The sequence below is a fragment of the Drosophila serrata genome, unplaced genomic scaffold (genome assembly GCF_035046125.1).
Source record: "Drosophila serrata isolate PLE 108 unplaced genomic scaffold, ASM3504612v1 contig_272, whole genome shotgun sequence".
NCBI classification, from domain to species: domain Eukaryota; kingdom Metazoa; phylum Arthropoda; class Insecta; order Diptera; family Drosophilidae; genus Drosophila; species Drosophila serrata.
The window spans coordinates 8,886,874-8,913,430 of NW_028257170.1; the positions used below are offsets into that span (position 1 = coordinate 8,886,874).

The window sequence follows — 26,557 nt, forward strand, 5'->3', positions numbered from 1 at the left end:
ATATCCGAAATGGAGACGATATCAATGCAAATGGGGTTAACAAAACAGCATTTATTTGAGATACGTTTAGCTTTAACTTATGTAAACCTTAGACTAGTGTGGAACTATCAAAACAAAGTCATCCGGGGAAATTTTCAGCGGGTTCAGTCCAGTGGGTCGGTGCTTCATTTTTTTGTCTTTTTTTATAGGTTTTTCTCTTAATTTTGATTAGAAGATGAATGCCTCGGCTGGGGCTTCATAGTGGTAGCCGTGATCGGGCTCTGGCTCAGGCTCTGGCTGAGGTGGAGGAGGAGGCGGCAGGTAGGTGGGCACTGGCGTGGGAGCCGGAGTAGTTGTTGTGGTGGTAGTAGTGGTTCTTGGTGGAGGTGGTGGGGGAGGAAGGTAGGTGGGAGCGGGAGTAGGAGCAGGTGTGGTGGTGGTGGTTGTGGGTGGAGGAGGAGGCAGGTAAGTGGGAGCGGGGGTAGGAGCAGGTGTAGTGGTAGTCGTAGTTGTGGTCGTAGTGGTAGTAGTGGTGGGTGGTGGGGGAGGCAGATAGGTGGGCACCGGCTTGGGTGGCAGGTAAGTTGGTGGCGGCGGCGGTGGTGGCGGCTCTGTGGTGCTGGTAATCACAAAGGGCACCTCTGGCTTCGGGTAGTCATAGCCGTAGCCATGCTCATGGTGCTCCTCCAGAAGCTCCAACGGCAAATGTGACACATCTCCGGCGGCGTAAGCCAGCAGGCAAGTGGCCAAAATGAAGAACTTCTGCAAATGCACAGTAGATATAAAAAATTAAAAACGAAAATCGTTAAATCCAGGTGATTTTCGAGCCCTAACTGACCACACTCACCATGTCCGTTATGATCTCGTCTAGGTCTGACACCTTGAGCTCTTAAACCGCAAATGATTGACCGTTCGCTCCGATGTCTGTTTATTTATAGTCAAAATTCTAAAACAGTTCCACACTGTCCATGGCTTCAAAGGCCAATTATTATCATTTAAATCGATATCGCTCCGCTAGCCTCACGGCATTCTTTGTATCGGTAAAACTAAAGCGTATCTGTAGCTGTATCTGTATCTGTATCTGCAGTTGTATCTGCGTTGTTTATATGAATGATTAGCGCCACAATGCTGCTCTGCTGCGTTGACAGAGGACAGAAGACAGAGGAGCAGTAAGCGTCATTGTTTCGGCATTATGCTTTTATGGGTCTCCACTGTAAGCATTTTCATCGGCATCGTCACTCCGGCCACTTGGGCATTTGGCCACGGCCTCTTGTTACCACAGAGATTATTGTTTAAGGTGGCAAACTCAACAGAAAACTAAGCCTCTGCTTCCGACGGAAGAATGGCCCTAAGTCAAGGCACTTTGAGAAAATAAGAGCATTTTTACTATTACAAATATTACCAACATAATTTAAACATTTAAAAAATTTTAAGGTACAAATTACTGATCATTATATTATATTTGGCTTCCACTGAAATTAAGTTTTAATTATAATTGGTACTCTAATTTCGTATTGTTTATATGGGACGACATTTTTAGACAATTAATTTATTGCTTGCACTAATATATTGCTTAATCTATTACTTATTTATTATATTAGGTCGCTTGCTTCCACAATCTCTCTCTTTTAACATGCAAACAATTTTAAGGGTGTTAATTATTACGCAAACTATTGAGTTTTTACTAAAGTTCAAGGCATCATTTAATATTATAATATTCCTAAAACTACTAATAAGTAGATCCCTTTTATCATTCTTTTTTATTTAAATCTATTTAAATTAAACCTAAAAAAACCGCGATTTACTTATTTTATGGATAGCTTATCTGTGAGATACTTTCTGCTTTGAATATTTGAAAATAAAACTTCCATGCTATCTTAAACAAATAAATATAGTTTCGTTAAGCTTCTTTTTGAGATTTAACTAAATTAAAAAAGCACACCATAATGTGTTAATTATTACGCAAATTAATATATTTCAGCATCAACGAAAATTGATTTCATTCATTCGTATTAATATTTTAGGGCACCTTAATTATAGTTTTTAAACACACAGAGACATCTTGATTGACATTTTTCAGAGTTAAAGCCTTTACCTTTTAAGTCCAATAAATACATAATATTTTTTTGCCGTGCAGCTGAAGACTTAGTTCCGCCGCTGGGAGCGTTGTAAGCGTGCTCTGCTGGCTGTCATAAATCATTTAGACTTCATTTATAATAATTATGGCGCGCGCTGCCATTTGCAGCTCAAGAAGTTTCAGCCCGAGCTTCAGTTTGAGTGGTCAGCGTTTCATGGACAGCGATGGACAATGAAGCTGTCTACAGTCTACTGGGACATGATCTTGCGGAAGCAATTCGGTTACAGATCAATGGAGATCCCCAGCAGAGGCGGACAAGATGGAGAACTATTCACACATTACAGACAGCGGGGGAAGAACAAGAGCATTTTCGAAAAAATATGTCCAAGTATTATACGAAATTTTATACGGTTTTTGTAATTTTAATTCTATGCCTAAGTTGTCTGAAATCGATATGTATGTTAAATGAGTTTTTAGCTCAGTTTAAACAAGAAATAAAGCTAACTTAGGTGTGATGAAATCTCTATACCCTAGCAGTGAGCAATTGGATCTATCTATCTATCTATCTTTCTAACTTATTTCATTTTATTCCCTTGAAGGGTGTGGTATTTTAGTTTTAGTTAGATGCATGAAACACAGTAAAGGAGTCATTTCCGACCCCATAAATCATACATATTATTGATCAGCATGAATAGCCAAGTCGATCTAGACATATCTAGTTGTACATTTTTTTTTTTTTTAATTTTTTAAAATTTCAAATTTTTATAAGGGGTTACATCGTTAAAATTGTCAAAATTAGGCAAAAATTTTAATTTCTTTAAATTTTAATTTAAGTATGCAGATTTTTTAATCTGTCATATAAAATCTTGGTAAATATTGTTTCATAGAATGCGAAATTGTCAAGCGTATAACTAGGCTCTATCGATTTGTGCTAGAGTGAGTATACATTTCTACATTACTTACATTACTTTCTGAAGTTAGTTTCCTTTCTTATTAAATGATAACTTTTTGGACAAATAAAATTTTAACAAAAAATGTAGTCCACCATTTTATTTTATTAATTTTAAGATTATCTAAGCCAATTTAAAATGGTATATTGGTTAACACTCCTCGTTTTATAGTTAAGTAAAATTATCTCTGCCACCCGTCTCTGATTTGATTATATAAATATTTATAATAACAAATATTTACCAAAATAAGTGTCAGCTCAAAAGAATGTGTTTACAGAACTATGAATATATTTAAAGTGATGTCCCTAACTCTAAAAAAAATCCCATCACTTTAACGGCAGCGTTTAATCAACTAATTAGTTGGATTAGCGTCTCTTGCCGCTATAGTATAAACAAACAGACGATACTGGTCTAGGTTCAACTATCACTTTTTGTTTCGTCGGTTGCCAAAAATAAATAAATAAATAAGAAATACTACCACAAAAACTATTCGCAGACGGGTTGTTGAACCAGAGAGCATTGGTGATCTCCGAAGATCGATTGTCAAGTGCTGAAATTGGATGGCGTGTGCTGAACCAAACCATCCGCGTTTCTGCTCGAATTTCGGCAAAAATGAGCGAAATTTATGCCGATTATGAAATTAATTGTCGTTCTTTATGGGCATTAATCTCGCTGATCTTCGGCTAGGCCTCAGTTTTAATGGAAAATGATCGCGAATGTGTGCAAATTTCGTGACTCCTCAACCGGTTTGGACTAGAAATACTATATGGTCAAGCAGCGAGACATTTTGCTGCTTGGTTTTATAGAGTTTCAACCAAGAGCCCCTAGTGAATCTCGTTCTAAGCCAAGTCCAAGGCAACCACTATATTTGATCTAAGCCCTGTCCAAGGGCCCTTGGTGAAAGGAACGCAGCTAAAACTCTGAGTTTGATTTTAGTTTTATTTTTATTATCTTTACGAGAAACTTTGGTACAAATTCAAACTGTTGGGCGGAGTATTTAGCTTTTGAAGCGCCGGCTGGGCACTTGGTACTTGTATCCATGGACACTGCTGCCGCCCTTGACGGGAATGCTGCTGGATCGGGATTCGGAGGAGGAGGAGGCAGCGGCTACTGGTGCTGGTTCTACTGGCTCCTCGGGCTCCTCGGCCTGGCCAAGTTCTGCGTCTGAGGGAGCCACGGGAATGGCATCCTGAGGGAACTCCTCGCCGGTGGGGAACTCGTTGCTAACCTCCAGTTCCAGCTCTGTGACCTTGGGAACATCATACACAAATCCATTGCCAGATCTCACCAGCTGGGAGACATCAGCACGGGCTGAAAGGCAGGTTGCCAGGAGGAGGATTCCGATAATAGTAAGACGCTGCAGGTTTAAATAATAATAAATTAGTTATATAAATCTGATTGATTTTGCATAACAAATGTTCATAATAAATATAAGATTTTGCTTCCTGACAATCAATTCTTCTTTATTTAAAAAGACTTTGATTAATATTCTTAATAATATAGTATAAAAACATATATTTTCTTTTGTTTTAAAATTAGAATTAAGTTCAATAATCTACAAATTGCTGAAATTCAAATATAGAGCAATATATATTCATATCAATTATTGGCGTGAAGACATTGATAACTTATACTAAATTATTCTTTTCTTTAAATATGAATATGTTTAAGCCAAGTATCTTAAACAGGATTTATAATTATGAGAGTTTTATGGAAAAATCTTTGCATAATATTATATATCCAAGTATGAAGCAGACTTTTACGCTTTAGAAAATTACTCAATTTAAGTAATTGCTTATGTTTTTTATCCAAATGCTGCAGGTTAGCTTACCATGATGATCTTTTGGTGGAATTTGACGTAGAAAGGGAACCTCTGATCTGCTGAGAATGCCTCTGTAATGGTTGTCGCCTTCCAGCGGAGTGTTGCTCAAGCGAATGCAAGCGCCGGCGCTGGAGCCCAAACTATTTATACTATTCATACTTCTATATGCTCGCCTCATTTGCCTCACTTTATTAATTGCGCCAAAGCGGATCGATCGTGATGACGGTGCTGAAGCCAAGACACGGAGCCAAACACAGTGAGCGGCCCTAGATAAAACAAAACAAACAAAAAATCGTCGGAGAGACGAAGCTCCAATGGGTCGATGTCTTGGGCCAAATGGTGGAAGCAGTGCTACCACTGCTACCACATAAAATGCTACAACATCTCCATCGACAACCACATAGCCATTGCCAAGGCTAAGACTTGTTTTGTGGGGTCAAGTGTCAGTGCGTTTGCCTTTGTCTCAGCTATGCGGCGATTTGCATTCGAATTAATGATTCTGACTGATCTCTGTGATTACCTTAGGGATGAATATCTAACACTCGATATGTTATCACGTCGAAATATATTAAATATCGGTTACTTAATGTTGGAAAAAATGAAATTCTAAATGTAAAAATATTAAAGAAAACGATATGATAAATATATATGAAACCAATTAATAACTGTTTCAGAGACTATAGACCTTTGCAAAGTTTTTGACAATATTTACAAAAGAATATCAAATGAAATTTTAAAAACTAAATATTCTTTATGTAATAACATTTCTTTAAATTCCATGCTAATTTTCAATATTTTCAATAGGTTTTATATTCAGTATTGACTTAATACCGATATATTACTATATTTTGTTGCCATCTCTAGTTCACAAATAGTGAGATCCACGTGATCCGAGTAGCTCTTCAAACATATTCAATTATGCAGCCCTGTCCGATCCAATGAGATCCGATTTGATCCCCATCCATCGAGCATTTGAAGCGAATAAAAGCGACGCCTCAACACGTTTCCGTTTCATTAGCGTTTTTACGGCTGCAGATCCGGCGACGATCGCACAATTTATCTATGCCAATCTCGACATTTTGATTATACTAAGCATCGCCTTTGAGGGGACATCGAAAGATTGATGGCATTTGCTTGAGGTTGTTTTGTCTGGCAGAAATTCCACCTGCTGTGAACTTGCAACGGGATTTCGCAAACACACCCTCTAATATCAATCACCTGAAGAAAGCCAAAACAAAAGAAGAACACGCTTAACACGAACCATTGAACTTTAATAACTGGAATAATAATTCAAGCTTTACAGAATCTTAAATTAATTGTGGGAATTCAATGTATCTTTTAATGATTGAAATGTGATCCGGCTCAAGTCAAACATTTTAATTGATTTTTTCCGCCTTTTTAGATACTTGATATCTTGCCAGAGTTAATTGTTATTCAATTAATTAATATGAATAGGCCCAACATCCTTTTATTATTATTTTCCATATACAAATTTTGTGGGTTTATAAACTCTGATAATTGTTCTGTCATCCCATTTCAAATTTGCCAAAAGATGATTAATTGCGTTTTAAGGAAGTTAAGTTTTTATTCAAATCTCAAACTTTGTGTTTATTTAAACTTGTTTACTTTTAGGAGTCTCTGTAAATTTATATAATTTATAGCATAACAACAGGCATTCTATATAATTTTAAATACACAGTCTTATAAGTTAAAGATATCGATCAATTACTGAAGTACTGAGCAGTCTGCACTTACTTTACTTTAGTTAACATATTAGATTAAAATAAGTATTGATCAATTACTGAAGTACTGAGCAGTCTGCACTTACTTTACTTTAGTTATTACTCTAATTAGCTCAATAACAATTAATATTTCTAAGCTTCAATCATGGCAAAAACTTAGTGCTGGCGAACAAGTAAACTTGAATAAATTCTAGAAGAAGGTTTTAATGATTTATAGAAATTCAAACCAGATTTAATGAAATGCGCTCTTAATTAAATAGACTAAAACCTCTTCAGTTAATGCATATACGCTTAAATAAAACTGTAGCCTTGAAATTTTAAAAATTTCCAAATTAGCAATTCGGTGAGACTGTTGAAATGACTCAACTTGCTAATTTGAATTATCATTTTGTACTTTCACTGGCATGATATTCACATAATCTTAATTCCAATCGAATGTGCTAAAGTAAAAGTTTTTAATACAAAAGCATTTCTTATCTTTAGTTATAAGATCAGTTACTATTTCTAGAAATAGTTTAAAATAATAACTAAAAGACGGTTTCCTTAAAATCGCTTGATTTTTATTTTGACAGTTATACCAAGTGGATTCGGCTTTCCTGCGAAAGGCCAAACCACTCATTCACAATTCGTTCACAAATATGGCTAATACTTAATCTGTGTATTTACAAGGGTCTCGATCGGCCTAAAAGTGGAACGAGGGCTGGGGGTTGTTGGGGTAGCTGTAGCCCTTCTCCGCGGGTGGCAGGTACTCGACCTTGGGTGCTGGGGGCGGCGTGTAGACGACCCTCTTGGTTGGTGGTGGTGGTGGTGGTGGGGGTGGGACGTAGACGACCTTCTTGGTTGGTGGTGGTGGGGGTGGCACGTAGACGACCTTCTTGGTTGGTGGTGGTGGGGGTGGTACGTAGACGACCTTCTTGGTGGGTGGGGGAGGCAGGTACTCGACCTTGGGGGGAGTGGGCCTCACGTACACTGGTGGGGGCACGGTCACGGGGAAGGGAATGGAGGGCTCGCCATAGTGGTAGCCATCATCCTTAAGGACTCCCACTGGGGGTGGGGTGTAGACTACCTTCTTGGTTGGTGGTGGTGGTGGTGGTGGGGGAGGCACGTAGACGACCTTCTTGGTTGGTGGTGGTGGGGGTGGCACGTAGACGACCTTCTTGGTTGGTGGTGGTGGGGGTGGCACGTAGACAACCTTCTTGGTGGGTGGGGGAGGCAGGTACTCGACCTTGGGGGGAGTGGGCCTCACGTACACTGGTGGGGGCACGGTCACGGGGAAGGGAATGGAGGGCTCGCCGTAGTGGTAGCCATCGTCCTTAAGGACTCCCACTGGGGGTGGGGTGTAGACGACCTTCTTGGTTGGTGGTGGTGGTGGTGGGGGCACGTAGACAACCTTCTTGGTCGGTGGTGGTGGTGGTGGTGGGGGAGGCACGTACTTCTTGGTCGGTGGGGGTGGCAGGTACTTCTCCTTGGGTGGCGACGGTGGTGGTGGTGGGGGTGGCACGTACACCTTCTTGGTGGTGGGAGGAGCAACATACACGCGCTTGGTGGTCGGAGGAGGCAGGTACTCAGCCTTGGGGGGAGAGGGCCTCACGTACACTGGTGGGGGCACGGTGACGGGGAAAGGAATGGAAGGCTCTCCGTAGTGGTAGCCATCATCCTTCAACACACCTGCGGGAGGAGCGGTGTACACGGGACGCGCCGGCGTGGGCTGTGGCTTGTACACCACCGGGGGAGCGGTGTAGACGGGACGAGGAGGAGTGGGCTGGGGCTTGTAGACAACCACCGGTGCGGGGGCAGTCTCATGGGGCACCGGCAGATCGATCACAGGAAAGGGCTCCGAGGGAGCTCCATAGTGGTAGCCATCCTCATGGAGGTTGTTGCTGTGAGAGAACAGGTGCGACACGTCGGCACTGGCGACGGCCACCAGGGCGAAGGCGATGAGTAGTTTCTGGGAACAGAGAACGCAGAACACTAAACTATAGTCGTTGCCTAAGCATATTCCAAAGTGCTCGGGGTCCCAGTTCGGTTTTCGTATCCACCACCGAATGGGCTGGGGCAAATCCTCGATCTCGATCCTGTGTGTAAGCTTACCATTTTGCTCAGAACCAAATCCACACCACGGATGCAGAGTTGTGACTGTGCCGCTTCTGCTCGGGTCTACATTATTTATAGTTCAGCGGCTCAGGATGGCGGTGCGGTGGTGCTGAGCGGCAGAAGCTTCTCGGCGGAGCCCCGAAAACTAAACAGAACCTGCTTGGGTTGGTTAACCGGCTGCCGTCGCTGACGTCGCCGGCGATGGCTGATTTTTGGTCGCGCTTCTCGCCACCAGAACGACACCCATAAACTTATTGTCCAGATTCCAGGCGATATACCTTTTCGGCCACAACAAATTCCGATTTTGGCCAGCTCTGGAACAACGGACGTAAATGAGCTGGAATCTAATAAAAATCATAAGCCTCGGGCCAAAGAAAGCAAATCGCCAACTTTAAAATATATAATAACTTAAGAGCAGAGACAACTGTCTGAGGCGCAGAGCTGAAGCTAATATAAAAAGCAGCAGAGTTTAATTTGAATTCAAGAAAAACCGGTGAAATATGGGGATCATATGGGACCTATGTATCTTTTTTGGAGAACAGGTAAACGTGTGATAATCATATGCCAAGAAAGATGGGTTTTAGGGTCTGGAGATCTTAAGGGAGAACAGGGGAAGAACCTCGGCATGGAGGTCCCGCATGGGCTCGATAAATATTCTGAAATATTTTGCGGTGATCGATAATGCTGCGCTGCGATGCCAATTTGTCGGCCTATCGCGATGATGGAGCCACTTCGCACTTAACGACATGGACAATGGCACTCTTTAGCTGATCCCGCGCATAAATCTAGTTTAGAGCCGCGGGTATGGGTACTCGGGCTGGTTAGCGCGACGAGAGACATAAATTAATTTCGCATCTATATGTGGTTCTATAATAAAACTACTTCGGAATGTTTTATTTATGAGGGCATTCGGGGATTTGCATAAATTCTCCAAAGTTCCGCCTGAACGGTGCGGCGTGTGGCAGCGAATTAACTCCTCCCCTGAAGTTATACCAATTACTCACTCAAGGGCATCGGCAACCTTCACGCGGCATCATCCAGCGCTGTACATCGATCCAGTTGGATGAATCAACCGGCAACTGGTTTCCCATGCAGTTTCCCCCCGAATGTGGGATGACCTTTGCCTTGGCTTGCAGCAAGGACAACCACAATTCCCTTAATCTTGACCCACTGTTCCACTCAATACTCCTGTTAATTCGATTTACGCAATCGAAACTTGCACTCTTAAACTGATTTTTAATGACCATCATTTGAATTCCTTTCCCCCATTGAGAACCCGATTGTTATACAATCGAGATTAAAATTCAAATTCTAATTTAATCAATTAAAATTTGCAACCATAATCATTCTCTTCAGATTGCCGTGTTAATTGCTTCTCGTCGCAAATCCATCCATTATTATCCTCTTCCGAAAGCTTCGATGTTCACTTATGACGTCCAAGATGGCTAAATACCAAGAATTCCCACTAAATATGGCTAGGTCGATCGTTGACCGTTGGCGCAATTAATAAATTTATGCTATTCTTTTTTTAGAATTTAAGGGGATTTTTCGATTAATTTCCATTTCGTCAAATTTGTTACGCAACCGATAGGGCATATCTTTTATCGTTAAAATCGGGTTTTATAACTCGAATTAAGGCGTAATACACTGGTCAGCACGTAAGGGGTTTTGATAAGGAATTTAGTGGCACTTTAAAAATAAAAGGCATTGTTAAAGCGCTATTATCAAAACTATTATCAGAACTACAAAGATATTTAAGTTTCTGTGAAAATATTCTCCAAACTTCGATGAGTTCGAATACTGTTCAGTTTTATATAAACCTATATAAAGATGTTAGGTGTCATTTTATAAGCTAACCCCTTGTAGGACAGTGACTCGATACGTCATTGTTCAAACTAAGTCGTCAATCAGGCGGTCGTTAAATGTTACGCCATAGTCACTGGAAATTCGAGATGGCTCATTTGCGAATGACTTTTAGCGACTTATTTTGCTGGGCAATTTGTCGGAATTTGATGTGTGTTTTGACCTGAGTCAGATCAAAGATCAGTTTCCGGCATTCAAATGGGTTCTCAGGCCATTGTCGTCGATCCATCAGCTAATATTAAAGATTAGCTCTGATTACTTCATCCGAAATTATGGCTTGTGGTTTAATTAGATGGATCTTGGGTAAATGCCACACAACGGTAAACAAGTTTGTGATCTGTCCTCACCACAAAGGTATATATATTTGTTTTTTGTGTATATATAGATTAATATATATCATCGCAAAACGTATTTGTTCGTCGTTTTGTTGAAATAGCCAAATATGTGCACCGCTAAACACGCGTGCGTCGGATTCGGATTCGGATTCGGATGACGGGGATCGGAAATTGCAGAACCTATCCGATTCGATCCCGAACCGACCCGAAACCGGTTCAATTAGTTTAGTGAATGCCTTAGAATTTAGTGTTTATAAATTTCACATTAGGCATAATTAAGAACAAGTTTGTTCTATTCTTACGGAGTGTTCCCCCCGGCCCCAGAAAAAACCAAAATTTAAACCCCAAACCCAAACCGAAACCGAAGTCAAGTTCGAATTCCAGCCGCCGATGCATGCAAATAAAATAATAATTTCAAAAACTGTTTATCAATCCAAGCATAATGCCAGACATTAATCTTCGAATGGGGAGAGAGATACCATAAATGTGGGCATCAATTAGCTTTCAGACAACGGAAGCCACGTTAACACAGCCCGGTAACTACGCGCGAATATTTACTGCATGTTTGGCCACTTTGGTAATTTTTTAAACAAAAACTCTTCTCGTGAAAAAACGAAACAAAAATAATAATAATAAATCCGAAGACACAAAAACAAAGAGCTAAGTTCATTAAAAATACAACAAAATTTCTTTCTGCCTGAATAAATCTGCATTAAGAGCACATAAATTCGAAGTATAATTTAACAGCAGCTTTGACGTAGCCACTGTGGCTAACAGTGCGGGTTCGTGTCTCAGCTGTGCCATGACTGTTAACGCAACTGATCGCAGTTCACGAAATAAAGTAGCAACCGATCACGGTATTAATGAGCTATCGACGCCTAAGGTTCTGTTTTTAATATTCTTGCTAAATTAATTTTATGAAAACCTTATCAAATGATATTGAAGCATATATGTTTCTTAGGGAGTTTGGTATGTGTCTTTATATATAGATAAATATATAAAAGTATTCTAATAACAAATATAAATATATTAAAGCTTAAATTAATCTTTAGCCTTACTTTTAATAAAAAAAAAAATTTTAAATAATAAATATATAAATGGCATTCTGATGACTCAGATTATAGTAGATATTGACTTGATATAAATATTTATTTATATATTCCGTTCGAAGTAGATGATATACGCTCTAGTGACTCAGATATTACCCACAAATAAATTAAACCTAAACTAGTCTTAAGTTTCAGGCTTATTGCCAACTTATTGCGCTTCTACGAAAAATTCCTAAGAAGTCTGAGATAACTCTTTGTAACTTATTTGTAACATTTATGTTACAAGTTCTTGAGAATTAGGGACATAAACGTGTTACATCGTATTGTATGCCAAAGATAGCAACACCAAAAACTCGTTTTTAAGCTGAGATATAATCCAATTAAAAGTAAGGTAATTAATTTCATCAGTTGATACCCTAAAATAGAGAATATTCGCTAATAAGTTCATAAAGTAACAGAAATATAGAGTAATTAATAAGGGAAACCCGAAAATTGTATTTATTTGTTTTATACAATTATTGTATGATAGTATTAGTTACCATACACCTCTCTGGTATCGGTGGAATCAAATAAATCGAACAGAGCTTAATTTAGACGCCATCAATGTTCGACTGTAAGGACACCCAAATCGAGTTCGTTGCTTAAGTCTTTTGTTATTCACACTCCCAAAATGGATGCCAGCTTAATAGTGTGCTCGACGAGCATAGATACGCAAGTATCTAGTACATGGATAGTGCAAATTAGTTGCCTCGACACATAAATTGCCTCCAGAAATGTTAGATTCAAATATTGTATAATAATATGATGCTAATATAAACGCTTTGGCAATATTTATTGTTTAATATGATTATTTATCATCATAGCCTACAAAAGTTCCTTAAATTAAAAGCAAATTTAAAGTTACTTATGCTTTAATATTACATTTATGTATCTATATATATTATGTTTTCTGTATATGTATACAGCTGAATTAATTAATGGCGTGTTGACTTAGTTTTTAAAAAATTTAAATTCCATTATACTTTCTTGATTTATATTTCATAAATTTGCTTTATAAAACTATTTTACAATGACTTAATATCAGAAATTCCTATCCCTATCCCTATTTATAAATATATAATTATAACGAATTTGTTTTTATAGAGTATCCAAGATTTCATATTCTATTGAAGCACGGTTCTTACTGCTACTTATTGGTTAGCTCATAATCACATAAAAAAGTGAAAGCACCTGGCCAGGTGAATTTTACGGACTGGATGAGTTACTTCCAATTGAAACTGGGAACAATTCTAACTCATATTGATGTGGCTGATTGCTTTATTGCAGACAAGAAGCCCGCGCCCGAATTACCTGGTCTTATTTATGGGCGGCAGTCGTAATCGCATCTCATCAGACGCTTGCAATCTCGCAAGACAATGCCAAACATATGCAAATGATCACAAGATTTTGTTATTATTTTATATACTTCGACTTATGTATATATTTTTCGGGGTTCTTCCAGAAATGTCGTATAAATACCAAATGTTCCGCTGGCAAAAAACAGTTTAATTGTTCGACTTTGAGTGATCAACATGGCGGTGGGTTTCGTTCCAGTTTGGATTCATAACTTATCATCAAGCATCGAGGATTAATGGAAAGTTTTTCTCCTGACAGCGCGTTATATTCCTGGCCTTGGCAGTGGCTCTGTTGGGAGTGGTGGGAGCCACATCCCTCTCCAGGACATACTTGCCACCGCAGGTGGTGCAGCCACAGCGCACTTACTTGCCGCCTCAGGTGGTGCAGCCACAGCGCACCTACTTGCCACCAGCCCTGGGAGTGGTGTCCGTTCCGAGGGTTCATGTTCAGCCTCAAATTGTCCATCGCCCGGTTGTCCAGCACGTGGTGGTGCCACAGCGCACCTATCTGCCGCCAGCTCCGCGGGCGGTGCCACAAGTAGTGTCCATTTCTCACCCCGCCGCTGTACGGGTGGTGTCTCGGCCAGCTCCACAGGTGATCCAGGTGGCTGCTCCCCGCAACACCTACCTGCCGCCCCCAGTGGCTGCACCACAAAACACCTACCTGCCGCCCCAAGTGGTGGCACCCAGGAATACCTACCTTCCACCCCAGTGAATGCTGCATCATCATCATCATCCAGTCCCAGGCCAAGCGACATTTCTCAACTGGTTTCGAGTTTGGTTTAACCCACGCCGCCAACTATATTCTGATGCTAATTCAAAGAAATGCAAAAATACATTTAATACGTCTATTTAAATGTGTGACCGAATAGCATTTGCATATTCCCGAATTAGTTGCGAGACTACAATAAAGAAAGCACAGAAAGATAAACAAAGGTCTTTGTGTGTTTTGCGGGCGTCAACTTAAATAGGATAGTATTATGTTTATTACGTTAAGAAGGGCCACAGAAGTTATTAACCCCAAGAGGAAACATTCGAAGCACCAAGATATTCGAGCAGATTTCAACGATCTTGAGGCTTCGCAGGTAATTAATCAAACAGTCAATCAATCCATTTAGCGGAACATTAAGTCATTAGCTCAATCTGCTCTTCAAACTCTTCGGTTACGGTCTGGGTTATGGCTCACTGAGATAGTTTATGGCCAGCTAAGTGTCATACACATTTTGGCCTGGATTATCTAATTAATTTATCCCAACAGCCACCGAAGCTACTGTTTCCATTGAGGCAATAAGCATTTTACTCTCTTGAAAGATGAGAAAATCTCTACTAAGACCACAAATAGCTTTGAGACGAAACTAAACTATCAGGTTTGCGATAATTTTTGCTTGGCCAAAAAATAAAATACAGCTGTGATATGGCCATTCTTATGAATATTTATGCCTGGCGGACAGCTGAAAAAAATGAGAGTTTTTAATCCACAGTCCAAAGCGTACCTAGCTGATAAAAACAAGCCACATCTGCTGCCGGCCGAGGTATCTGTTTGCCTAATTAAACAAATTTTCGACGCGAAAAACGTTTCGTTGATTTATGATACGCCGCACTTCCGTTTGGAGCCGCGAATCCGGCGACTCGTATAAAAGTACAGGAGCTGCGACCAGAAGATATTATTCGATTCGCTCAACCTAAAGCAAGCAGATCTTCGAAAATGGTAAGGATCTGTGGATTATCTTGTCTGTTCGTTGGCTTCATGTCTTCTCTTGTTTCGCTCCAACAGAAATACTTCATCTTGGCTCTGGCTCTGGCTGGCTGCGTGGCCGCCGACTCTGGCTACAACTACAACGCTCCTGCCCCGGCTCCGGCTCCGGTCTACCACCATGCTGCCTCGGCACCCGCACCTGTGAGGACCTATGTGCCCCCAGCTCCGGTCCACCATGCTGCCGCCTCTGCTCCAGCTCCGGTTCAGTCCTTTGCTCCAGCTCCTGCCCCAGCTCCAGCTCCAGTCTTCCACGCTGCTGAGTCTGCACCAGCACCCGCAAGGACCTATGTGCCCCCAGCTCCCGTCCACCATGCCGCTGCCTCTGCTCCTGCCCCCGTCCAGTCCTTTGCTCCAGCTCCCGCTCCAGTGGCTGCTCCTGCTCCAGCCCCCGTCTTCCACCAGGCTGCCTCTGCTCCTGCCCCCGTGAGGACCTATGTGCCCCCAGCTCCCGTTCACCATGCTGCCGCCTCTGCTCCTGCTCCTGTTCAGTCTTTCGCTCCTGCTCCCGCACCAGTGGCTGCCCCCGCTCCAGTCTTCCACGCCGCTGAGTCTGCTCCCGCCCCTGCCAGGACCTATGTGCCACCTGCACCTCAGGTGCACCACCACGCCCCTGCTCCCGCTCCCGTGCATCATCATGTGGCCGCCTCTGCTCCCGCTCAGTCCTTCGCTCCCGCTCCAGCGCCCGCTCCCGTTCAGTCCTTCGCTCCTGCCCCGGCGCCCGCCTTCGAGGCTTCCGGTCCCGCATTCGAGGCCGCCGCTTCCGCCCCAGCTGCAGCCACCTCGGGCTATGACTACCACCAGCCCGCCGCCAGCCAGCAGGGATACAAGTACAAGACCATCCGTCGCCGTGTCTACAGGCACCGCGCTTAAGGAACTAATGATAATGACACAACGAAAGCAATAAAATCGCACAAAACGTATTAAATGATGTAGTTTTATTCAACAATGTGATTATGCGACAGCCATAAAGGCTGCACAAGATGCGCATTAAAATGATAATATGATAATTAAGAATTAGAGGTAAAGAAGCACAAAGGCAGAATATAATAATATAAGAATTATAGCTAAAAGAAGCACAAAATGAAACACAAAACACTTCCAAGCACAAAGAAAACCTCAACCTCTAATCATAATTAATGAATATTATTAGTATGTTTAAGACTGGAATGCAGTTCGCGAGTGATTGACCCAAAAATAAGATGATTTAACAGTCAAATTTAGCCACCGTTAATCGAGCATAAAATAATTATAAATTCAGGAAAACATATATTGTCGGAAATTGAATGCATTCAAATATATTATTATGTCTTTAAATAGAATTTATGAATTTTGAGAAACGATAAAGAGAGAATAACGCAATATAGAATACAATATTCTATAAGGATTGAACTCTCGCACTGCAAATAATATTAGAGCTGTTTGTAGACTTTTAATATTGAATTTAATATATTTAATATATGCCTAATGATTGGCTATAAAACAAATAAAATATCAAGAGTACTTTTACTTGTACTTGACTTGTTGTCAAGCCAGGCTTGATAATTCGATTCCCGAGTAGGATCAAAGACCCCATTTGTTATCGACGGCGTGTGCAGAACAGTTGGGCCGATAAATTCAAGCGCTTTGATCTGACAAATTTACGAACACTTTCATTGTGCTTTAGAATATACATTAGAACCCAATTTGCGGCTATTCAATAAGAACAAATGGGTCACATAAAGAGCTGAGTCAATTTCTCACGCTCGACAACTGGTTTCGCTTTCGATTTCGGTTCAATTTTTGGGGGCTCGATAAGTGGGGATAATCGATTGCATTGCAAGATTCTAAAGAGAGTATAAAAGATGCATTTGCAGAAGAATCCCGTCACTGGCACTTGAGCAATGGTGAGCAATCAACCTCAATTCTAAAGAGCTGAATCCTAATCGAGATTCATATAATTGTTTCCCTTTAGAAACTCTTCTTGATCCTGTTGTTGAGCCTTTGGGCGGTTAACTGCCTGGCGGATGTTTCCCATGTGAAACACCACAAGCACCATGGCCATCACCGTTCCCAGGAGCACGAGGATGAGGAGTCGCATTATCTGCCGCCAGAAGAGGAACATGAACCCTTCTACAAGAAGGAGAAGCACACCAGCGAGCGAGTGGTCTATCACAAGGAGGAGGAGCACGAGGAGCCGCACCACAAGGAACACCATTATGTGGAACACCACCACGAGGAGCCGAAGAAGCAGCGAGTGGACCACTATCACCACTACGACAAGAAGCCGGAGGTGAAGACCCAGCATATCCACTACAAGCACAGTGAGCCACAGGTCCGCACGGACTACAATCGGGATCTGTTCACTCCGGCTCCCACACAGGTGGTGTACCGCCGTCGCCGACCCAGTCGCATCCTGTACGCCAGTGCTCCCAATTCGGTGTTCCACACCCACACCCAGATCAACGTGCAGTCCCAGGACTCTGAGTTGAACTCGCTCTCCCGCCCCGATTTTCCAGCAGGAGCTCAGGCTCCCACAGGGGCTCAGGCTCCCACTGGGGCTCAGTTGCCCACGGGAGTGGGTTTCCCGCCCAACTGCCAGGCGGTGGCTGGCAATGTTCCGCCCGGCTGCGGTCCATCTGATCCTCTGGGAGCTCAGCTTCCAGCTAGTGCTCTGGCTCCCGGTGCCGGTAACTTCCCGGCCAACCAGCCTGCTCCCATTCCCGCTGGCCAACTGGCTGTCCAGGGCAACGGTCAGCGACCTCCATTCCAACCAGGCGGCTACGGAGGACACGGTGGCAAACGGAACAACTTCTTCTTCGATCCCTCATTGGGTGCCCAGCTGGGAGCTGTGGGAAATGTTGCAGGAGGAGCTCAACTAGGCGCAGGTCAAGGATTTGATCCGTCCTTTGGAGCCCAGCTTCCAGCTGCTGCCGGTGCTCCAGTCAACCCTAACTTTGGTGCTGGCCAAGCACCAGTGGCCCAGAGACCAGTGGCTCCAGTTCAAGGTCCTGCTCCTGCTCCAGTGGCTCCCCTGCAAAACCAATACGATCCAAGATTGCAATTTGGTGCTCCATTGGATCCCGCTTTGGGGGCTCAACTGGGAGCAGCTCAGGGCGTTCCCAACCAGCGACCCAATCCAGCTAATCCTCCTCTGGGAGCCCAGCTGGGAGCTCAGGCCAATGTGGATCCTAATCAGGGTCTCTTCGACCCCTCGGTGGGTGCCCAACTGGCTGCGGGACAGGTGCCGCGCTTAAACAATCGTCGTCTGCCCAGTCGATCCAACTACCAGGGATTGAATGTGCTCAACGGCAACGTGTTTGGACAGCCCCATTTGCAGGGACCCACAAATGCCCTGGGCAACCAACAGGACACAAACATCATTGACGGCAACTTCTACAGTCACCCGCATCATGGTCATCATGGAGCCTTGGTGTCGGTGAATCCCAACCAGCGATCCGTCTTGGTGCCTGCTGACGATGATGTGGATGATGAGGTGGAGCCGGGTTTCCTAGGCTTCGCGGCCACAAACCAGAGATCCACCTATGTGGTGGCTCCCAAGAAACACCGATCCCACAGGCGCAACTCGAAGAGCAGCAACCTGGACCAGGGAACTTCAGCTTCGGAGCACGACACCGATTACCGCGAAGATGGATATCACTACCAGAAGCCCAAGCACTCGTTTGAGTTTTGAATTAAGTGAAAACTCAATCCATAAATACTCTTAATTAAATTATACTTAGCAGCATTTGCTACAAGAGCAGTCAAAAAAATGGCGTCTTATTTATAGTGCATACTTTCAGGCATTCCAAAATGGAGTTCACTTCCGTTTCCGCCTTGAGTTTGCCTTGAGCTGCTTTCAAGTTTGTCGAATATTTTATACTTTAGTTTATGCCAAGCTTTCAGAAGTAAGCTCTTTGCAAACTTTACACTGGTCTACATGGGAGTAAGATCCACCTATACTATTTAATAATTTTAAAGGTTTGTTGGCCTCGTAAATAAGAGAACTTCTGTAAAATATATATTAACATATTAACACACGTGCAAATAAATTAAAGTCTTAATCGTTCGATTTGATGGAAAAATTTTTTATGTTTATATATAGCATTAGGGGACGCGGAAAGAAAACTAGTTCAGAGCTCAATAGAAATAGACACCCATAAAGATACACCTATTCGGTGCGAGAGAGGCCCCAAAATACAAACATGGGCGAAATGAATTGTCGACATAAATTTATGCAATCATTTAGATTCGATTCTCATGCAAATCCAATCAGCTGAAATCGAAATAGAAATAAAACAAAATCTATTGTTTCACTTGGCCCGTCGCCTGCATATAGAGGTGAGCCCATCCGTTTTGGCCAAATCACGAGCATACAACGATCAATGTGACCTGGCTGGCAAACAATCTTCAAGTGTGTAAGACAACGATCCGTGTGGTTTTGTTATGATTATAAGGCGGCTCCCCGCTCGAGGTAATGCTCAAATTCGCCAATCAATGTCAATATTTGCCAGCAGACTCCTAAATCAAATGTAGGCAGTCCATTGTTCGGTGTATGTGTCTATTTATTTTTGGTTATCTGTAGGTCACTTTTGGATTTATGCGGACCCCACAAGCACTCGGATTGCGGCTCTTGACCCAATCTTATCCCCTTCGCGGCCAATAGAAAGCCCCATAAATCAGTGCACTTCTCTCCTGGCGAAATTAGCTCGCTTAAGTGAGCCAAATGCCCGCTCGAATATAGCTGCAAGTAGCACTAAATTAAAATAATTTATGGCAAACTTTCGGATCAAACTCTACGGTGGAGCGCGGCATAAAATTAACGTGGACCGCTAGGGCATTCAAAAAACGACCCGCTGATTACACAAATAAATTTTCAACGAAGTCTGTGCGAATTTCGCCGGCTTCATTGTGGCTTGTGGCTCATATGCAAAGCGAGTGAGTGGGTTCAGCTTGGCGGGGAACAGGCCGAGTTCAATGATCCGATCTTCCAGCCACCCGCTTCTTAGGCAATTATTGCCATACAATATTTCGGTTTTTCCTGCACTAAGAAAAACCTTTACAGAATATTCTTAACTTATCTGTAATAAATCGTAATTAAAAATCTTCTTATTGTATATTATACTTATATCTTTCTATTATTAAGAGATTGCCTAATACAATCCTAATGATTTTTGAGTTACACTGATTTATATCTTGTCTGATTTTAATTACAAGAAATCGAAGGTATGGTTTATACACAGAAAAAAAGGAAAAAGAAATCAATAACATTGCGAAATTAAATACATTTACTGACATTATAATATTTATCAGAACTAAACATTTTAAAAGCTAAAATAAAATTAATTCAGTCTTTTAAATGCAGAGCATTATTTATTAATGTCTACGCTCAGGATCCACACTATAAGGAAACTTTAATTCTAAAGAAATTGAATTTAGTATTACAATAATGTTCTTCAAAATAAGTGCTATTAAGTATCTGTTAATTTAAGATAAGCTTCATATGGATAATTTTTTATAATACAATTCCCTAATCTGATATTAATATAACTTAACTAGAAGTTATTTAGTGAAAAATTTGAAAATATATTTTTGTTTTCGATATTTCTCTCTGTGTGGCCATTATCTTTGGCTTCACCAACTTACACCTGGATTAATGGTGCGTACAGAGTTTCGGGATCCCATCCCATCTGATCCGATCCGATCTGATTCGATCCCGTGTAATGCCGCCTTGCGTCATCCGTTAAACATAGCAAAAGTGATTAATTTTCAGCACTTGGCAGCAACATAATTAATTTTGGAGGGGCCAAAGCTGAAAATACAATTTGAAACCGCGATCGCACTTCAGGCCTCATGATTCCATCACCCATCAGAAAGCCGACATTAACCACTTGGTTAGCCGCGGGCAGCCTTAGAGAATCAGAATTAGATTCAGAATTAGAATGAGAGTTACATGAAAGGAACTTGCCAAATTTCGGCTGCCACGCGTATCCATTATTTATTGGCCCCGAGCCGTGTGTTAAAAGTGTGCGGAGTTCGTTTTTTTTTCATTGCTGCCTGCTGGCCTGTTGCCTGGCTATGATTTTCGTATTTTTTTGATTTTGACTTTAGCTTTTTTCAGTTTTGTTTTGTTTTCGGCGAGTTGGAGATGCGCTCCACCTCGACGGCGGTGGCGGCGGTGGTGGCACTTTCTAGTCGCCGGCTTAGAAGAGTGGGGCGATTTGGAAACTGGTTTCCAGAATGATTTATCATACGTTTTAGTTAAACGAAAAAAGAGCATTAAAGCCAGAAACAAAAGTTAAATTTATCATAAAAGACTAAAACGTGTACTTGGCAAGTATTAGATGAGGCGGTTAAAACGTCGACTAATTGGTACGCTTTTATTAAAAAGACTTAAAGATTTCAGAAAAACTGAAAAATATTGAATGATTAAACTTAATTCCTAATGGGAATATAAAATATAAATAAATAATATATAAATATATTAGATTGAATAATTTGTAAATGTATCAATATTAATATGATACTCAAATAAAAAAATGAATCTAAAGGAATATCTAGTATTAAGAAATAACATAGGAGATTTTAAATATTTTAATAAATCCGCATAAAATGTTGTGTTATCTTAGACTATATTGTATATATACGTTGAATAAGTTACTAAGTGTTTAATTACCAAAACAAACACCATCTCAAAATGGTTTTAAGACCATACTAGAATCATATCCAATTACTATAATAAAGGGGCTTTGTAAATATCTCTAAGCTAAACAAGAAATAATCTATTGCCACAATTTATAAATATTTACCATTTACTATAAGTAAACGAAAAATTTCTAAAATATTTGATCTAGGACAAGCCCCCAAGATGTTTCAACCCTTGCACTGGCCCAAAAATAATCTTTTCAGTTAGGGTATCTTGAAAACTAAATTAACCAGCGCGTGTGAGTGTTGGGGGCACAAGAGACAAAGGCTGGGACAAAGGAAAGGCGGCTGCTGCGAGAAAGAAGTTGCCGCCTGTTAAGTTCATAGATATGGCAAAAAAATCGAATCGCTATAATATTAATTAGAATAGAATTTGCATAAATTAAGCCAACGCGAAATGGTTTTTGTTAGACAGAGCGACGCGGCCTGTGGGATTATGCAAACCGAGCGCAGACCGAAGACGGAGACGGAGTCTGGAGTATATTCGATGGGGTCTCCATTTGGGGTCCCATCCATTATCCGATAGCACAATCGGACTGGGGTTCCTTTCGCCAAGCCGATCTCCTGCTTTTGGTCACTTTTTGTGGGTTACGCTAATTTCGGGCCCACGCTTAATAAGTCCAGCTGACAATTTTAATATTGTCTGTGGCCATTGTGATAGTTTTTTATTTTTGTCCCATTCTATTGGGATCCCGAACTCGCCATTCACTAATTTGCATATTTTGCGATTCCGAAATGGAACTCTTAAGTGTTCGGACCGGCTGCTGATGGGTAATAATAATAGCATCCGACGACTACGTCGATGATGATGCGCTGGCCGGCTTATCGTGATCTATTGACTGGCAGCATGCGTGTAGAACATTTATGGGCAAGTGGACTATGGAAGCGGCTAGAACTGTGGGCCGCCCCTAGATGCGGCCAGAGATTAAAATGTAGATTGGCAAAGGCCATAAATTTAGCTCGTTAATATTGTAGTTTTTATTTAGTTTTTTAGCTAGAAGTTCTGCGACTATTTTTTTAGTGCTGCACACACACAGGAAATGAAATGATTAATCTTTGTCTCACGCGAGAACAATGGAAAACAAAACAAGAATTGTAAGGCTCTAACCTGAACGCAAACTTAATGCATTTCGGGGGAATAGGGAAAATGATATAGTTGTTATTTGATTCTAGGCAGCTTCTTAATGGCCGCAAGTTAATTAGCCAAAAAAACAAAATCATAAACTGGTGCTATAAAAAGTTGAGAGATCTTTTCGTCTTCGAAAGTGAGGCGCCGATTGGTGGCGCGTGACAACCATCCATCACCAGCATCATCCCATCTTTAGGCCCCATCAATATCTCTGGTTTACCCCGTAAAATGTAGCCTTGACTTTCGCAATAGTAATGATAATAGTACCTATGTTTCCATATGCCGTATTCCGCAGAATCGATTGGTTAGTCATCGTTTATCCTTCAGTTTCACGGAACCGATTAGTTCTTAGAGCCTCTAACGAGCCTTCATGGCTGAGTTTCTCGAACCGAACCAATGTTGCAAATATGTTATGTTATATATCTTCAACAAAAACACAGAGAGGGGGAGTCTCTCTGAGTCTATCATTAATCATAGCTACTGCAATATACTGTTTACTCAGCCTTTTAACAAATTGATTAGCTTGAATTGATGGGTTTCCTTCCTCAAGCGTTAAATCCCCTTTCATCGGACTCACTGTTTTTATTCACAAATAACGCTCATAAATTACTGGAAATAAATAATCTTAATTTAACAATATATATAGTTTGTTTTGACGTGGGGCAAGTAACTCGGCTTAATTAAGTTGAAGAACTTATGGATATTCAAATTAAATGATTAGTCAATTTTTAAGAAAATATGAACTGAAACTAGAGGTAAAATACTGAATTTAAAAAATATAGAAATTGTTAACTTATTTCATAGTAACGTTTCTGTATATAGAAATTAGTATATTTTATAGTACATCTTAAGTATTTCTTTTTATTTATTATATATGAAAAACTATCTAAGGACTTCTTTGGAATGTGTCTTATCTAATAACACCAAAACATAATATTTTTATGGATGTAAGCTCATTGTATAATATTATTTATATTTTTTAAAAGGAAAATTCGATTAAAAATTAAGGTTTTGGTTTTGGAACTAAACGTACTACAATTAAAATTAAAGCAAAAGGAACCTCCTTACTGGCTTGACTCACTGAATCACACTCTTAGAAGATTCTAGGAAGCCACAAGAGTCTATCTGAAGAGCTCACAGCTTAATATCCGGCATTCTGTTTACAAACTTGACCAATTCTTTGGCAGCTGTACAATTATATCATATTTTGGAAACAAAAAATAAACTGAATGGCCCCTCGTTCAGTTCCTATTTCTTGATTAATGAACGGCGACGACATCGCAACAATGAGAAGAGGCTGCTGCGATCAAAATAATCGACTGTCGGCCGGGGCTTGGTTTCCATTGAAGTGAGCGAGTTTGATTGAAACATATAACTCATCGTTTGAATTTAAATCGAGCGCAAAAAACACAAAGAGGTGTAAACAACACAAGAGAGCCCAACCGAAAGATGCCCAGAAGTGTGTGTGTGAGCGCTCGACTTGTCCAAAACGTTGATGTCCATCAAATCTTTTGCATATGATTAAATAAAACAATTAAGAGAATCCGTGCGAACGATTTTGGCCATTAAACTTTTTTTTTTCAGCCATCAACTGCTCTCGAGCTCGGCTTGTGCGAATGTAAGCGTCGCCGCCGCCGCGCAGCCTCAGTTTTGGCTTTCAGCTTTTGGCCGAGCGTCTTTTGGCCGTGCTCGGTTTGAGCCGCCAAAGAGAGGCTTAGAACGCGCAGCTCTGGCCAAAATCCAAGCCAAGTCGTGCGAATTTACAGACGCCAGCGTCGGCAGCGGCGTCGCCGAAAGACACCAGCTCCGTGGCTCTGTAATGGCCGGCGAAGAGCGGAGAATCTGTATAAATACCAAAAGGTTCTGCGTATTCCTCATTAGAGTTTCGGTTTTACTGCTGTGAACAAGCAACTCAACGGACAAGATGGTACGATCCTCGGTTCCAACTACATAGACCTAACCCACAAGGCTTCCGCTTGGAGTCATCCCACTCAAGGACTAACCCCACTCACCCGCTCTGTTTCTTCCAGAAACTCTTCCTGGTCGCCTTCGCCGTGATCGCAGCCGTGGCTGCCGATGTCAGCCACCTGCCCTCCAACGAGTACCTGCCTCCCGTCCAGGAGCAGCAGATCATCGCTAGCCCCAGCAACGAGTACTTGCCCCCCGTAGAGGCCGAGGCTGCCCCCGCCCACGAGCTGGCCGATGATGGCTACCGCTACAAGACCCACCGTCGCGTTGTGCTCCGTCGTCACCGCCGTGACGTCAACGAGCTGTCCAACGAGTACCTGCCCCCCGTCCAGGAGGCCGTTGCTCCATCCAACGAGTACCTCGCTCCCGTTGAGGCTGCTCCCGAGACTGTCCTGGCTGATGATGGCTACCGTTACAAGACCCACAAGCGTGTGGTGATCCGCCGTCACCGTCGTGATGTCAACGAGCTGTCTAACGAATACCTGCCCCCTGTCCAGGCTGCTGCTCCTTCCAACGAGTACCTGCCCCCTGTGGAGGTCGAGGCTGCCCCCGCCCACGAGCTGGCTGATGATGGCTACCGTTACAAGACCCACAAGCGTGTTGTGATCCGTCGCCACCGTCGTGATGTCAACGAGCTGTCCAACGAGTACCTGCCCCCCACCCAGGAGGCCGTCGCTGCTCCTTCCAACGAGTACCTCGCTCCCGTTGAGGCTGCTCCCGAGACTGTCCTGGCCGATGATGGCTACCGTTACAAGACCCACAAGCGCGTGGTGATCCGCCGTCACCGTCGTGATGTGAGCCACCTGCCCTCCAACGAGTACCTGCCCCCCGTCCAAGCCGCCGCTCCCTCCAACGAGTACCTGCCCCCAGTTGCCGCTCCCGTCCAGGTTGCTGCCCCCGTCCAGGTTGCCGCTCCCGTCGAGGTTGAGGCTGAGCCCGCTCATGAGCTCGCCGATGATGGCTACCGTTACAAGACCCACCGTCGCGTTGTCTACCGTCGCCACCGTCGTGACGTCAACGAGCTGTCCAACGAGTACCTGCCCCCCGTCCAGGAGGCCGTCGCTGCTCCTTCCAATGTGTACCTCGCTCCCGTTGAGGCTGCTCCCGAGACTGTCCTGGCCGATGATGGCTACCGTTACAAGACCCACAAGCGCGTGGTGATCCGCCGTCACCGTCGTGATGTCAACGAGCTGTCCAACGAGTACCTGCCCCCCGTCCAGGAGGCCGTCGCTGCTCCTTCCAATGAGTACCTCGCTCCCGTTGAGGCTGCTCCCGAGACTGTCCTGGCCGATGATGGCTACCGTTACAAGACCCACAAGCGCGTGGTGATCCGCCGTCACCGTCGTGATGTCAACGAGCTCTCCAACGAGTACCTGCCCCCCGTGCAGGCTGCCCCCTCTGCCGAGTACCTGGCCCCCGTGGAGAACACCGTCGAGGTGGCTCCCGCCCACCAGCTGGCCGATGATGGCTACCGCTACAAGACCCAGAAGCGCGTTGTGATCCGCCGCCACTAAATCAAGCGATGTCGGCTTCACTCGGTGATCGATTTGTGCTCATTTTGGAGTGCAGACAATACTATTAGAATACCTCCTTTTCATTCAACAAATACAATAATACGATAACGAATCCATAAGCACAAGGTGTCTTAATTTGATGGGGAACTCTTAAAGTGAAACAAGGTCAAGTTATTATAAAAAGATCTATATATCTCCCATAAG

At 42.5% G+C, this 26,557-nt stretch overlaps 7 protein-coding genes across 7 annotated transcripts; 4 read left to right on the forward strand and 3 right to left on the reverse strand.

Moving 5' to 3' along the window:
* Window positions 1–31: 31 nt before the first annotated feature.
* On the reverse strand, window positions 32–829 carry LOC110190094 (uncharacterized). The gene is made up of 2 exons (XM_020960400.2): window positions 818–829; window positions 32–741 (listed from the first exon to the last, which is right to left on the reverse strand). The coding sequence occupies exons 1-2, from the start codon at window positions 827–829 to the stop codon at window positions 208–210; spliced, it is 546 nt and encodes a 181-aa protein (XP_020816059.2). The 3' UTR covers window positions 32–207.
* Window positions 830–3,925: 3,096 nt separating this feature from the next.
* Window positions 3,926–5,183, reverse strand: LOC110190382 (uncharacterized). The gene is made up of 2 exons (XM_086833559.1): window positions 4,838–5,183; window positions 3,926–4,363 (listed from the first exon to the last, which is right to left on the reverse strand). Exons 1-2 carry the CDS (start codon window positions 4,838–4,840, stop codon window positions 4,004–4,006), a joined length of 363 nt encoding a protein of 120 aa, XP_086689685.1. The 5' UTR covers window positions 4,841–5,183; the 3' UTR covers window positions 3,926–4,003.
* A 1,925-nt stretch (window positions 5,184–7,108) lies between these two features.
* Window positions 7,109–10,598, reverse strand: LOC110190091 (uncharacterized). The gene is made up of 2 exons (XM_086834323.1): window positions 10,594–10,598; window positions 7,109–8,717 (listed from the first exon to the last, which is right to left on the reverse strand). The coding sequence occupies exons 1-2, from the start codon at window positions 10,596–10,598 to the stop codon at window positions 7,253–7,255; spliced, it is 1,470 nt and encodes a 489-aa protein (XP_086690449.1). The 3' UTR covers window positions 7,109–7,252.
* A 2,816-nt stretch (window positions 10,599–13,414) lies between these two features.
* Window positions 13,415–14,020, forward strand: LOC110190090 (uncharacterized). Its single transcript, XM_086833558.1, is given in 3 exon segments — window positions 13,415–13,436; window positions 13,439–13,485; window positions 13,565–14,020. Coding segments are annotated over 3 exon segments (525 nt in total).
* Window positions 14,021–15,010: 990 nt separating this feature from the next.
* LOC110190089 (uncharacterized) lies at window positions 15,011–15,931 on the forward strand. Its single transcript, XM_086834324.1, has one exon. The coding sequence runs from the start codon at window positions 15,011–15,013 to the stop codon at window positions 15,929–15,931; it is 921 nt and encodes a 306-aa protein (XP_086690450.1).
* Window positions 15,932–16,902: 971 nt separating this feature from the next.
* On the forward strand, window positions 16,903–18,731 carry LOC110190088 (uncharacterized). Its single transcript, XM_020960394.2, has 2 exons — window positions 16,903–16,923; window positions 17,013–18,731. Exons 1-2 carry the CDS (start codon window positions 16,903–16,905, stop codon window positions 18,729–18,731), a joined length of 1,740 nt encoding a protein of 579 aa, XP_020816053.2.
* Window positions 18,732–18,977: 246 nt separating this feature from the next.
* LOC110190087 (uncharacterized) lies at window positions 18,978–26,353 on the forward strand. Its single transcript, XM_086834325.1, has 2 exons — window positions 18,978–18,983; window positions 24,902–26,353. Exons 1-2 carry the CDS (start codon window positions 18,978–18,980, stop codon window positions 26,351–26,353), a joined length of 1,458 nt encoding a protein of 485 aa, XP_086690451.1.
* Window positions 26,354–26,557: the final 204 nt, after the last annotated feature.